The sequence below is a fragment of the Passer montanus genome, unplaced genomic scaffold (genome assembly GCF_014805655.1).
Source record: "Passer montanus isolate IOZ18808 unplaced genomic scaffold, ASM1480565v1 scaffold65, whole genome shotgun sequence".
Classification (NCBI taxonomy): Eukaryota; Metazoa; Chordata; class Aves; order Passeriformes; family Passeridae; genus Passer; species Passer montanus.
The window spans coordinates 4157409-4170629 of record NW_024371593.1 but is presented as its reverse complement, the minus strand read 5'-3'; the positions used below and the strand labels follow the sequence as shown (position 1 = coordinate 4170629).

At 38.0% G+C, this 13221-nt stretch overlaps 1 protein-coding gene across 4 annotated transcripts; it reads left to right on the top strand.

The window, feature by feature from the left end:
- Window positions 1–627: 627 nt before the first annotated feature.
- Window positions 628–12369, top strand: LOC120511412 (APAF1 interacting protein). 4 transcript variants are annotated; one of them, XM_039728411.1, is made up of 9 exons: window positions 628–895; window positions 1887–1987; window positions 2547–2646; window positions 4827–4875; window positions 6180–6297; window positions 7352–7487; window positions 10034–10201; window positions 10735–10857; window positions 12004–12369. In XM_039728411.1, exons 2-8 carry the CDS (start codon window positions 1984–1986, stop codon window positions 10832–10834), a joined length of 675 nt encoding a protein of 224 aa, XP_039584345.1. In that variant the 5' UTR covers window positions 628–895; window positions 1887–1983; the 3' UTR covers window positions 10835–10857; window positions 12004–12369. The 4 variants fall into 4 exon arrangements, with proteins under 4 accessions (XP_039584345.1, XP_039584343.1, XP_039584344.1 ...); XM_039728409.1 differs by lacking the exons at window positions 628–895; window positions 2547–2646 and adding exons at window positions 1016–1039; window positions 2359–2400; XM_039728410.1 differs by lacking the exons at window positions 628–895; window positions 2547–2646 and adding an exon at window positions 1016–1039.
- Window positions 12370–13221: the final 852 nt, after the last annotated feature.

Below are 13221 nucleotides of genomic sequence, written 5' to 3'. Positions count from 1 at the left end.
AAGGGAGTCTGGGGTTTTCCTTCTCTGGAAACATTCAAAACCCTGCTGGAGGCTTTCCTGTGACACCTGCTCTGGGTGACCCTGCCTTTGTCTCCAAAGGTCTCTTCCAGCCCTCACTACTCTGTGCACCTGTATAAAGGCGTTATAAAATTCAGTACAGTTTCCAAAACGTTGCCAGCTGTCAGTCTGGCTGCATATACTCATGGCTCTTTTTGTGTAAACTGGGGTTACGTTCGTTTTGTGATTTGGTTTTCTTTTCGTTTTTAATTGGTCTTTGATTGGGGTTTTATACATCACCACAACAGAACGTGAGCTGGCAGTGCTGTGCTTTGTCAGACATTGAGCATATGGAGGCATTGCCTGGGCAAGGCTCAGGACACCTCTCCAGTTTGTCTGTGACACTGGTGGAGAGACCAGCCCAAGCTCCAAACCCAGCAGAGCTGACAGCAGGGAGATGGGAGGTTGATAATGTGGCCTGTCAGAAAAGTGGGAAAGAATCCAGTTCATCAGAAACAAAACAAAGCAAAAAAAGAGCAGCAGATTGAGTTGTAATTCATAAAGCATTGTCACAGAGGTGAGAGGGAGTTCATCAGAAACAAAACAAAGCAAAAAAAGAGCAGCAGATTGAGTTGTTGTAATTCATAAAACATTGTCACAGAGGTGAGAGGGAACACCATCTCCTGCATGTCCATCATCTTGTGACTCACTGTCACTGGAGGTTGCAAAGATGAGGTTGGAGTAGGAGATTCCAAACATTATCAAACATGCCCCAGGCTGCCATCTCCAGTAATTCACCTTCCCTGTTCCCTGCTGCCTCCCCACCCTTAGTTCTGCAAGTCCAACACCACCTGGAAGCACTTCTTTCTAAGCATCCCAGCAAAGGTTTTGGCACCAAGTAGCCACCTGCCTGCCTGCTGGTTTTTCTGCATGCTGCTTTGGCTTTGGTTCTCTCTGTTAGTGTTGACAAAATACTTCCCCCCGTGTGGAGTCTTGCTTGTATTTTTCTTGGGAATGTTTTTAATGGGCATTAATGACCGAGGTGAGCAGTAGAGCAGCTAAACATTTGCCATTTTAGAAAAACTTCTCAAGCTTCTAGTTGCTGCAATTAAAAAAAATGTTAATCCTACATAAAAGCAGCTTTTTTACTGTGGTAATGTAGGTAGAAACATTACCTCTGACAGCAGAGATACCTTGGTTAATATACAGATATGGGTATTAATGTAATAAACAATGGAATGTGGAAAAAATACAAGATTATTTTTTCCTTCTAAAGAAATATTTTAGTAATGCAATTTGCTTTCTGACTAAACTGCATGTAAAGCAACTTTATGTAGTAAAATTGTAGGAATGTAACGTTCATAAAATCATTTGCATATGTTTTTCGTGGTATTTTTGAGTGCTGTTTAAAATGTTTATTGACTAATAAAGTCTGTTCTACTGAAATTTGTAAATCCAGCAAAATAAACCTACAGCAAAACTGATTTAATAGGAAAACTATTAGTCAAGCTTTTAAAAATTGAAACTGTTAGATGCATTTATTTTCCCTTTTTTTTGTGCAGTAGTCCATAACATAATCCTGCTGGTGCAATAGCTGTGGGCCATTGCACTCAAGTAAATTTTAGGTGAGACCTTTCCTGTGCAGGATAGTCAGACTTGCACCTTATTTGGGGTTTTGTTTGTTTCCGTGTGTGATGTCCCTGGCAGAGCATAAAGGGCAATGTGTAAACATGCAATTATTTTGTAATTGAAGTTCATTAGCATAAATTAGACCATTTTGCTGTAGTATGGAAGTACTAATCCTTTAAATCCAGTTTGAGAGCTTAAATTCTTAGGTTTGATGATGTGTTTCTGATGGTTTTTCTTTAATTTATTTATTTTGTTTTCAGGATGGGTTACATCCAAGGCACCTTATCCCAGAGCTTTGTAGACTGTTTTATGGTCTAGGCTGGGTAACAGGAACTGGTGGAGGAATCAGCTTGAAACATGGGTAAGTCATAGAGATAATGTGGTGAGAGAGAGGCTGGCTGTGTTTAGTAGCTGGTGAGGGCATTTCAGTCCCATGAGAAATGTTTGAAAGAGTGAGCAAGAAGTTAAAGGGGGAAATTAGCAGTATGCCAAAATTAACCATATAGGAGGAAGGTGAAGAGTCTGAATTAATCATTGCAGACCCTTCAATGGGGAGAGACAACTTCAGAGAGTGACCTTATCCTGTCCTTTGTTTAAGGTGGATTTAAAGAACAATGTGTTCCCCCTTTTCATTTCACTGACTATGGAATTTAGAGTGGGTTACATCAGGCACACAGCCTTCAGATGCCTGTGGTTAAGTAAGATCAGTCTCACCCTGGATGTATTTTACAGGCCAGACATTTCCTCTAAGAAGAAAATTACTGTTCCACTGAGGTAATTTCTAAGGGGACAAATACTTTACCTATAATTAAAGCACGACAGGTAACAACAGTTTTTGGTTTGTGTCTCCTACAAAGAAGCACCACTTTGTGTTTTAACTTGCCTGTCTCCTGCCTTTTCATAATCCCCAATCCTTTTAGTGGGAACGGAGCTCCTCTCAGTGGCCACTGCAAAAAAAGATAAGTCCTCATTCTGCAAAGAGCCTTGCACAGTGCCTGCAATTCTGTACCCAGTCACAAGGTTGTGACATGATCTTGAAAGTTTCTGACCTCCCATTTTTCTGGTATACACTTGCATGCATGCACAGCCAGCCATTGCTATTCAAAGATGTATTTTATATATATATGAATAAAAAACCCTAAATGCTCATACTTGAGCTGTTTGGACTTTGTGCAGATCATTTCACCTCCCTGCTTGATTTTGCAAGCAAAGCCACACAGTAATAATAATGAGATGCATGAAAAGAGGATAAATTCTGTGGGAAGATCTTTCTAGCACTGATTTGTCATCAGTATCTAAATGTAGCCTATTTTCTTTGTCATTCCAGTGCAGCTCCTGTTGGTTTTGGCAAGACAAATAGCATTATCAGAAAATGCACTAATACAGTTTTCCTTAGTAGTTTTATAGCTTGTTTAGTTGGCATTGTTAAAAGGGAAAATGTAAAAGAACAGCTGAAATTTGATTCAAATATAACAACTGTTTTTACCAGGTAATCTTAATCAGCCTTACTATGCAGTTCGTACCAACTATCAAGGAAAAAATGCCAATTTGTACTTGGCATAGCATATTGAAAATGGATGTAGAATTCTTTGTGAGGTATCTTGTATTTGAAGACTGTTTAATCATCAGATTAAATAAAGACTTTATTTAATCATCAGATTTTCTCTTTCTGATTAAGTTCTTAAAAATAAAAAAATCTAGTTTAAGAAAAGTTGTGTTGTCTGTAAGTAACTGAGTTCACCACTTGATTTCTTATCTTGCTCATGCAAATGAATCAAGACTAAATTAATGCAATGCCAGCAGTGTTAATTCATGAATGTCAAAAATTACAAACATGATAAAGCCGCATTTTTCTGTGCTTCACAGACATTTTACCACTATGAATAGTACATCATCTTAAGAGTTTTATTTTTGGAAGAATTAAAATCATGAAATTGTTTCGATTGGTAAAAATCCTTCATATCATTGGATGTCCAACCATAAACCTACCACTGCCAAGTTCTCCACTAAACCACATTCCTAAGCACCATGCCTAAATGTCTTTTAAAAACTTCCAGAGATGGTGAGCCAACTGCTTTCCTGAGCAGTCTATTCCAATGTTTGGTAACCCTTTCAGTGAAGAAATTTTTCCTTATGTCCAATTTAAACCTCTCCTGATGTAAATTGAGGTAATTTCCTCTTGCCGTGTCACTGGTTACCTGGCAGAAGAGACCAACTTCATCTTGCTACAGCCTCCTTTCAGGCAGTTGGAGAGAGCAGTGAGGTCTCCCCTGAGCCTCCTTTTCTCCAGGCTAAACACCCCCAGCTCCCTCAGCTGGTCCTCACAAGACTTGTGCTCCAGACTCTTCACCAGCTCCAATACTCTTGTCCAGAACTACAAAGATCCCATGGTCCATCATAGGAAAAGTGTCTGTAACTTGACTAATTATTCACTAGATGTCTCTGTGCTCCTGAATTTAGTACGTGGCTGCTGAAGCCAGATAGTGATTGCAATTCAGAGAGAGAACATAGTTGTGGTTTTTGTGCTAATAATGAAAATAATGCAGTACCATCTTAAAATTATTTTAGTTTCAGTTTTTACGTTTTTTTTTCATGTAGTCCTTGCAAGAAGGGATGCACTTCTACTTAAATTTCAGTCATTTAATTGCACTGAATTAGTGCTATCTCTTTATCACAATAACTAAACACGGAACTGCACTAGAAACCTAACCTGCACAGTTAAAATAAAAAAGTACTTACAATGTTGAATGTTGCAAATAATTATTACTGTTTAAAGATAGTTTATGGATTTTTATGTAATGGTTTTGTCCCCTGCCTTGTCACAGATCAGTATCTCTTTGCAATTTCTCATTTAATTTTTATTCTGAATTCTTGGAATTTGAGTTGCTGCAGGGAGAGGCTGTTTTTCTTTGTTGGAGAAATAAGGCTGCACTTCTTATATGTGTTTCGGATATCTGTCAAGTTGAAAGCAGGTTTTTGTACCCCTGCAAGCTAAAGATTTATTTGCCCTTGTACAATTTGGTTCTATTTTGAAAACTGTCTACCTGTCAATGTATGGGAAGAACAAGAAAGTTTTTAAATTGTGAGGGTCTAGATTTGCTATTTCCTTTTTATGGTTCAAGAACTCGAATGCCTGTGCAGTGGAAACAGTCATTGCTCAGCTGTGTTTACTGATTTTTCTCATCTGCAACTTTTCCTAGGGATGAAATCTACATTGCTCCTTCAGGAGTCCAAAAGGAAAGAATACAGGTGTGTTAAACTGTTCTTCTTACCTCAGAACTCATCTTGAGAAGGAGGAAAGTGCCTTTGTCTAGAGTTTCATTTTTCCTTATGTGATGTTACAAACTTGTTGTACTGTTAACTACATTACTGAAACAACTGCTGCTTTCTCCCAGTATTCCACTATCACAGCAAGCCAGGATGTGTTTCAGTGGCCAGTGTAGATTAGTCTTGATCTTCTCCTTGCTTTAAATTAACACAAAGCAGCATGATAGTGGAGCATTACTCCAGTCCAGCTTTATTCTTTGTCAGGCTTGGTTGGCTAGACCTGTCTGGCTACAGTTTCAAGTTACCCACGTGAATAGACATTAACACCTCATTGCTGTTTATTTTCATTTGAGTGATTGCAAATATTTGTCTTGATACTCTCAGTAAATAACTGGGCTCTCCCCATTAAAAGGTGACCTTGTCTTTCTGTCTGCTTCCAAAAAACCCATAATGTAAGAGGAGGGGGGAGCGGTAAATGATACCTGATTCATGACAGCAGGAACTCCCCCAGAATAGAGTAATACATGGAAAGGATTTGTCATCCCATTAATCTGAGGATAAATACAGTGAGGACTGAAAGGAATTTCTTCACTGATAGAAGCTTGGGGTCTTAGAGCAGTGTTTGCTGGGGATGTGGAGAGGTATGTAAGATAACCACGATGCTCTGGTCTGTGCTCGCAGTGACAGAGGATTAAGCACAGTCAGTGAGGCAGTCTCCTCTAATCGTATTTTCTGCTGATTTTTAAAATAACATTACAATTTTACTACTATCCTGAACAATTCTCTGTACCATTATGAATAGCTAATTGATGCAAACCTAAGATTCATGTAAAGCTACTAAAAGCAAAGTTTAAAATGAAATAGTTCTACAAGTTAAATGTATTATTTTTAACTTATGTTGTTTGTTGGCTCTTTTAAGTGGGGAAAGAAAAGTACATCTATATTTCTTACTTTGAATCAGTTACTCCTTTTCCTTTTAATCTGTTGTTATTACTGAGCTACACTATCTCCTTTCTGAGAAAATTGTAGTTTTACAAATATCTTCATGGCATCAGTTTGAGGAAAAGGAGTACCTAATATTAATTTCCACTGCACAATGTTGGTAAGTGCTATTAGAAGCTGGAATAAATGCAGAGCATTACAGCACTTTTACATAGTTCAAATCACATTTTGTATTAAGTACATGGTTTGTCTATATTTTTTTCCCTAGAGGGAAAACAAAACTATTTGAGGTTAAATACCAAACAGAACTAACACAGATTAAAATAATTTCTTCTTTCTTACAGCCAGAAGATATGTTTGTTTGTGATATTAATGAACAGGACATCAGTGGTCCTCCGCTTCACAAGAAACTAAAGAAAAGCCAGTGCACACCTCTTTTTATGAATGCCTACACTATGAGAGGTATGTAGCAATGTTTGCAGTTCAGCAGTGACTGAAACACTGTATATGTACATCCACAAAATTGCTATTCAGCACCATATTCTTTATACATAGAAAGTTACAATGAAATAAACATGAAACTATAAAATAAGTTGATTTACAAAGGTATATATACAGTGGGATATTATCCATCCTAACATCCTGTCAGTATCTCTTGCAATTTAATCCTCTCTTGTAGCTATGTTTGTGATCATGTTTTCAGCACTGATTTTTAGTGCAGAGTATTGGTAGGTTGCAGGGGAAGCCTGGGATTACAGCAATTTTATATCAGTGGTTTTGCCAATTCAGCTATTACAGTTTAAATCCTTTTGCATCCATTGCCTGAGATTAACAGTTATAAAATAGAAATATGTGAAAACAGTATGAAACTTTTCTTTTGCAGGAAGACAGCAATAGAGAACTTTTGATATTGTGTAAAATTTACATCTGTTATTTTAGAAAGGATTTAGGGAGTCTCTTCTGGTCTTCCTGCACAAGCAGCTTACATGTGTCTTCAAGAAATAACAACATTGCATCTTTATAAGTAGATTATGATTATTACCTATCTTTCCATCATGACACAATGAGATGATGAAATTTTTTTTCAGAGGATCAGGAGATAATTGAGGAAAAGATAAAACGAAAGTAAAAGGCTTTAAACTTTCATTTGACAAATAAGTTTGGGAATTCTTTATAACCTCAGAACTCTGATAAAATTAAGAGTGTTTCAGTCATTGTAGTATGTAAAGAAATGTACAAGTAGTGTTTCTGCTTGAATTTATGCAAGCAGTGTCCCTCCTGGAATGTGTCACTAACTGAAGGTTAACACGAGTGTCCTAAGACAATCCATAATTATTCCTTATATGAGTATTTACCTCATACCTTCATTTAGGTTGCTGTATATTTTTTCCTCTCATACAGCAGATCAACATTTGCTAAGATGCCTAATCAAAGGAAATTGATCTAGTATGTGAATACAATTTTCTTAATAGAGACATTTAAAAATTAATTCTAAATTTTCTTTTTCTCTTCCTAGGGGCAGGCGCAGTGATCCATACACATTCCAAGGCTGCTGTTATGGCTACCCTTCTTTACCCAGGGAGTGAGTTCTCTATTACCCATCAGGAGATGATAAAAGGAATCCAGAAGTGTACTTCAGGAGGCTATTACAGGTACTTCTCTATATTTAGGAAAAGAGGTGTGATGTTTGATCATTTGTTTTCAGCAATATCAATACAAGTCATTTGAGTTATATACTTGAAAGTGTATAATACAAGGCATTAAGAATAAGAAGTAAAAAGACCTCTGGAATGAATGAGTCACCACTGGCTTTCTGTAGAATCTGAAGCCTGTGTAAGAGATCTGAGATAAAATCTTGTAATGCCAAGGCTGCTGTGGTCTGTTGAGCTACAGGAAGAAGCCAAATAAAGAGCTACATCCTGAGATGTTACCACATCTGCACAACATTCAGCTGAACCTGGAGCCAGCCATCACCAGGTTGGATTGATAGCATGTACAAACTACATTTGGGTGGACTTCACATATCACTGCCTGTGCTAGTTTAGGGCATGTTAAGAGAGTAGAGGATTTCAGATTTACTTGACAGAGTTTGAAAGAAAATTCAGAATAAACAGCTCATTAAAGATAATGTTATTACTTTTCAAGGATGAGCTCTGAGGTAAGTGCTGAGTTATTCCAAATTATGTGTGATGGCTTGTTTTGAGGTCTCCACCCACAGAGTGTTGAATTGGGATCTGCAAACAACATTTATATAACATGTGACAAGGAGATGAGAAATTGAAATGCTAAATTCTTTCCACTTTTTGATGTTAATTTTTGTATCTAACTATTGCCCTTTGGCAAGGGAGCAAGCCATATGATTTTACGCCCAGGCATATTTTATTCCATTTTGGTTGACTTGCCAACTTTACTTTCTTGTCACCATTAGCATGTGCATTTTTAATGTGGTAAAAAGGAAGCCCTTGTACTCAATTGTCTAACAACATCGTTTTTTGTTTTTTTTAAATCCACAACATTATTTGCATTTTGAGCTCTCAAGCACTCCTAAATATTAGTCAGGAAACATTGTATTTATTGGGTTCCATACCACCAAGTTTTCTGTGTCATTCTATTAATTTACCAGAAAAACCCAGAAGTCAAAGCTCCAGGTTATATGGCTCATAAGCACGTGTTCATTCATACTAGACTGATTCCATTGGCTTGCCTCACACAAGTCTACCCATTGAATTCAAAAGCAAAATGGGACCTTGGATTTAAAATACAAAATGGCACTTTTCAAAAATGGGATTGCATGTTGTTTCTAGTTGCATAAATCTTTTACTGGAAGCTGTCCAGGAAAATGCTACAGATAGAATAATCAGAAGTATATGTTGGCCTAAATATGACTCCAGTGATGCCACACTAGTTTTACCTTTGATTTCCATAGAAGGAGAATTAGATCAGTAGTAAACAGGTTTGAAAGTCAGACTGTCACAAGGTATTTTACATCCATGTTTGACTAAATGTAGGCTGCTTATGTTTCAATTTTAAAAAAAAGAGATTCCAACTATTTAGTTAATTCTTGACATTTTTTAGGTATTAGTTCTTGATAGAAAGCTTATGGTCCTGGTTAGGAATCAGTTATATTTATAGCAGCTTCCAAGCTCAAGCAGAACCTAGGAAGTCAATCCATTATCTCATTTGGCCCAATTAGTAACAAACACTCCAAGTGTAATTTCAGTGATCCAAATTTATAAGAGTCAACGTAGAGCTTCAAATGCCACCTCACTTTCTTCATTCACTATTTTTATAGCCTTCCTTGAGAAAGTGTCAGCATTGAGAACTGTAAGAGATGAGACTTTATCTTCTGAATATTTGATTTCAGATACAAGCTGTTGGTGTTGGGTTTTTTACCATTGCTTTCTTTCCGTGTTTCACAAAAGAAAGTGCTACTAGCATCCACTCTTGAAATATCTATGTGATCTCAATGATAAATCTGAACCTGAACTGGGGACTTATTAAAACTGTTTAAACAAGTTTCTGCTAGTGTTAATTAAGGTTCAAACAATGCCAAATATCCCAGTCCTCCTTCAGAAGAAACTCTTAGGCAAGTTCCACTGAATAACGTGCATCATCTTGTCTTGGAGCTGGGGTTCTCAGGCTCTCTTAAGATCACATGTAGCCCACCAATGACTCCATCACAGAGAATTTATTTTTCATGTGTTGACTCTACTTTCTATTTATATGCCTTAGCAGGACAATCTTCCAGGGGCTTTTTGGACTGCCTAAATTAATTTTTCTTCTGCTCTCCAGCAAACAGCTTCATTTCCTTCTATATGATATGATTCTTTTAAATAATTTAATCTGAGGTAAAACTTGTAGATGATGCCAGTACAGGATGAAGAGTTTGAAAAAGTTGTAAAGGGACCCAACTACAAAGTGATATGGGAATAAACAGCTACACCTAATAGATTAAAGTGTTGTTTTCTTTTTGTGCCTCAAGTGTAGCTTGGGTATTGCCAGCATAATATGTGTTTGGGAGTGAGAGACGTTCCTGAGAATTCCTGTGCTACAGCATGGCACACAAGAGAAGACAATAAAATCTAGTGCTGAGAATTTAACATTTTACACAGTCAGAGGATAACTTCTTTCCTAGGGAAAAGTTTCATACATCCAAGCACAGGGTTTTTTAAATACATGAAAATGTCTTTTTTTATAGATATGATGATACACTAGTGGTTCCTATTATTGAGAATACACCAGAAGAGAAGGATCTCAAGGACAGGATGGCACGTGCAATGGAAAAATACCCAGACTCTTGTGCTGTCCTGGTCAGGCGTCACGGTGTTTATGTGTGGGGAGAGACATGGGAAAAAGCCAAAACAATGTGAGTACAGCTCAGGAATATGCTATCTCTTCTCTCAAGATCTTAATGAACTTAATGCTATGTATATTTCCAGCCATGGACAATGATTCAGAATATTAAGGCCTCGCTGCATGTACAGGGAGCTTTTGGGAATGGATTCATCCACGATTCCATTGCTTGGTTTTCCTTTCATATCAGTGCTGGCTGATAGGGTTGCCAACATTTTCCTTTCAGACAAGTCAACAAATCCCTCCTCATATGAAACATACAGGCAATCTCTGCTTTTATATGACACCTGCCAATACTGTTTGTGTAACCCTCCCTAGTCCCATTTTTGGAGTTTACCTCACCTGCTGATGGAAATGCAGCAAATCAATATTATGTAGGAAAATGGCACTTTCCATTCCTCAGCACTGGAAATAAACAATAATAGAGCTGTCCAGTCAGACTGTCACATTGGTGATAAAATCTTAAGGAAGGAAAATACTAATTTTCATAAAACATGATAAGGCTTGAGCTTTACTTACATTGCATTTTTCCCCTATTTATTTTAGGTGTGAATGTTATGACTACTTGTTTGATATCGCAGTGCAGATGAAGCAGCACGGACTAGATCCTTCAAAACATCCAGCAGGAGAAAATGGGATCTTGTAAATGTCAACAACATTTATACTCAGGTGTGAATTTATCTGTAAGGATGATCTGTTTGGAGAGAGAGACTACAGATGACACCATCACTTCAGTCTGCTTTCCCACTCAGGAAACTTCAGTATTGCTCATCTTTCCCCAGTCTGCTCTGTAACCACTGCAGTTGTGTCTATGCCTGAAATAGACACAACTGCAGTGGTTACAGAGCAGGTTTTTCATTATTAGACACAATGCAGCAAAATATACATGTATTAATATGTCCATTGGATATTTAGTGCCAATGGACAGCATGGGGTGTCATTTCTTTTTAAAACAAAATAATATCAAGTATTTCCAGAAAAGCCAAAAGAACTAAAAAGGCCAGAGCCTAGTGAGGTGATGTGGACAGAGATGTCTCAACACCCACATTTGTTCTTTTGCAGGATCAGGTTTGATTTCAGACCATCTCACCAACCCAGTTGGGTTTTACGGGGTTTGGTTTTTTCCTTCAGTGTGTCTGGTTTGAGTTTGACTGATTAGTGTTACCTGTTTACTTCATGCAGGAAATCACATTGACATTTTTTTTTCTACTGTAGCAAGGATCAGTTTTGAAAGTTTTCATAAGAAATTTTTGAAGTTAAAACCAATAGATGACATGATCAGGGTGTACTTGACATGAAGGATACCTGAAACAATTCTCACATATGCACAGCTTGGTATGACAAAATGCAGTGGTAGCATAACATTTCAGAGCTGGAAAATACAAGTTTAAAGGTACCAGTACTGAGATTATGAAGGAATTTCTTGACCAAAGCAGCGGTGTAATTAAACAGGATAGGCTAATGACAAAGGCTTGCCCAAGCAACATGAGCCCAGAAGAGAGAGGGACTTGGCTCCTCAGGGTGGGCCTTTATGCCCACCATGGAGGAGGAAGCAGTGGAGCAGGAGGTGTGCTGTCAGGGAGCCTCTGCCTTTGCAGGTGTTTAGGATGCTGCTGCTGCCTACAGTGATGCAGACACTTTGGCTGCCACACCTGCTCAGAACTACCTCATGGCCCACGAGGGCCACTCTAAAACTTCTCCTCAGCCCCTGAAATTGGATAAGTTGGGCTACTGTAGTGGCATGAATATTCCTTTGCCTATTTATTGTGACAAGTTTTAGAATATTTTTGCCTTTACTTTGTTTCTCCTGTGCAGGTTTCTCACATGATGATGGGAGTTCCAGCTTTCACCCCACACTATTGAAGCCAGAAGGGGGTGCTGATCCTCAGCTGATTGACAAATGTCAGCAGGAACTTTTAACTCCTAAATGCACCCAAGAATTAAAGGAGCGTTAAAAAAAACCCAACTACTGAACAATCATTGCAATTTACAAGTCCTGTTGAATGCCACAGTAGGAGGAATGAAAATCCAGATGCAAAAAGACTTTGGAAAAATTTGGAGAACTAATATCACGTTTTGGTTTTGTGCCTTAAAAATATGCATTTCAACAACCTGCATTTGTTGATCCTGCACTAATGCTACATCATTTAACGTGAAATAAATCTGCATTTCTGAAAGTTGTTGTAGCTTTTTTTCTTCCAGAAAAAAGTGAGGACAGCCCCTTAATTAGAAGTTAATAAAGTTTAAAGCATTGTTTGAACTGTTGATTCCTTCATACCATGTTCATGTTTATGTTTTGAGGTTTTTTCTTTTTTTAAAATAAGCCTGTAGCATATGTGTTTTTAAATTCTTTTAATTGTCATTATAATGGGAAAGAAATTTTATAGCATTTTGTAGTTGTTACTGAGGGACTGCTCTGGGTCTTACCTTTTTAATTCCTTCACTTTGAATAACAGCTTTTTATGACCTCTGCTTAGCACTACCCCCCCCCCCCCCCCCCCAGGTAGATTTAATCAAACTGGTCATTAAAACACAGCCTCACCTAATTATGACAGTATCTTCTTTTAAAATCTTGTGGAATGGTCCCCTGGTGGCATCAGTGTAAGCCTCAATTGACCAGTGTTCTAATTGAGTATTGAGACCTCAATCCCGAGGGTGAGCTGAGGCAGGCTAAGTGCCAGCTGACCCTGGCTTCTGCTAGGGGCTGTGCATTCCCACCACTTCCCCTTCCATCATCTCTGGCACTTGTTTTTTGAGCTTCCATGAGGTGAATTAATTCTTCAACCTAAAATAAAACTACTGAGGGAGTGGGGAAAAAATTGTTTAAATTATTTCCTACTAAGCCACTGCTAAAAACACTGAATCAAGTCAAAGGTGGGTCCAAACAGAACCTAGAACCAGGGCAAGAGGAGATGGCTGATGCCAGAGGTGGCAGACACCACTTCCCCTTTTTCCTGGGGATGACAATTAAGGTCAGTGTTTTGTGTACCTTAGGCATGTTTGCCCTTCCCTCTTGTACCTCTGTACCTGCAG

Bases quoted from the DNA above. Each gene is read 5' to 3' on its own strand.
- LOC120511412 (XM_039728409.1), top strand. The intron at 2,401-4,826 runs GTAATTTCTAAG...AACTTTTCCTAG, and splicing joins AAAATTACTGTTCCACTGAG to GGATGAAATCTACATTGCTC. The intron at 4,876-6,179 runs GTGTGTTAAACT...TCTTTCTTACAG, and splicing joins TCCAAAAGGAAAGAATACAG to CCAGAAGATATGTTTGTTTG.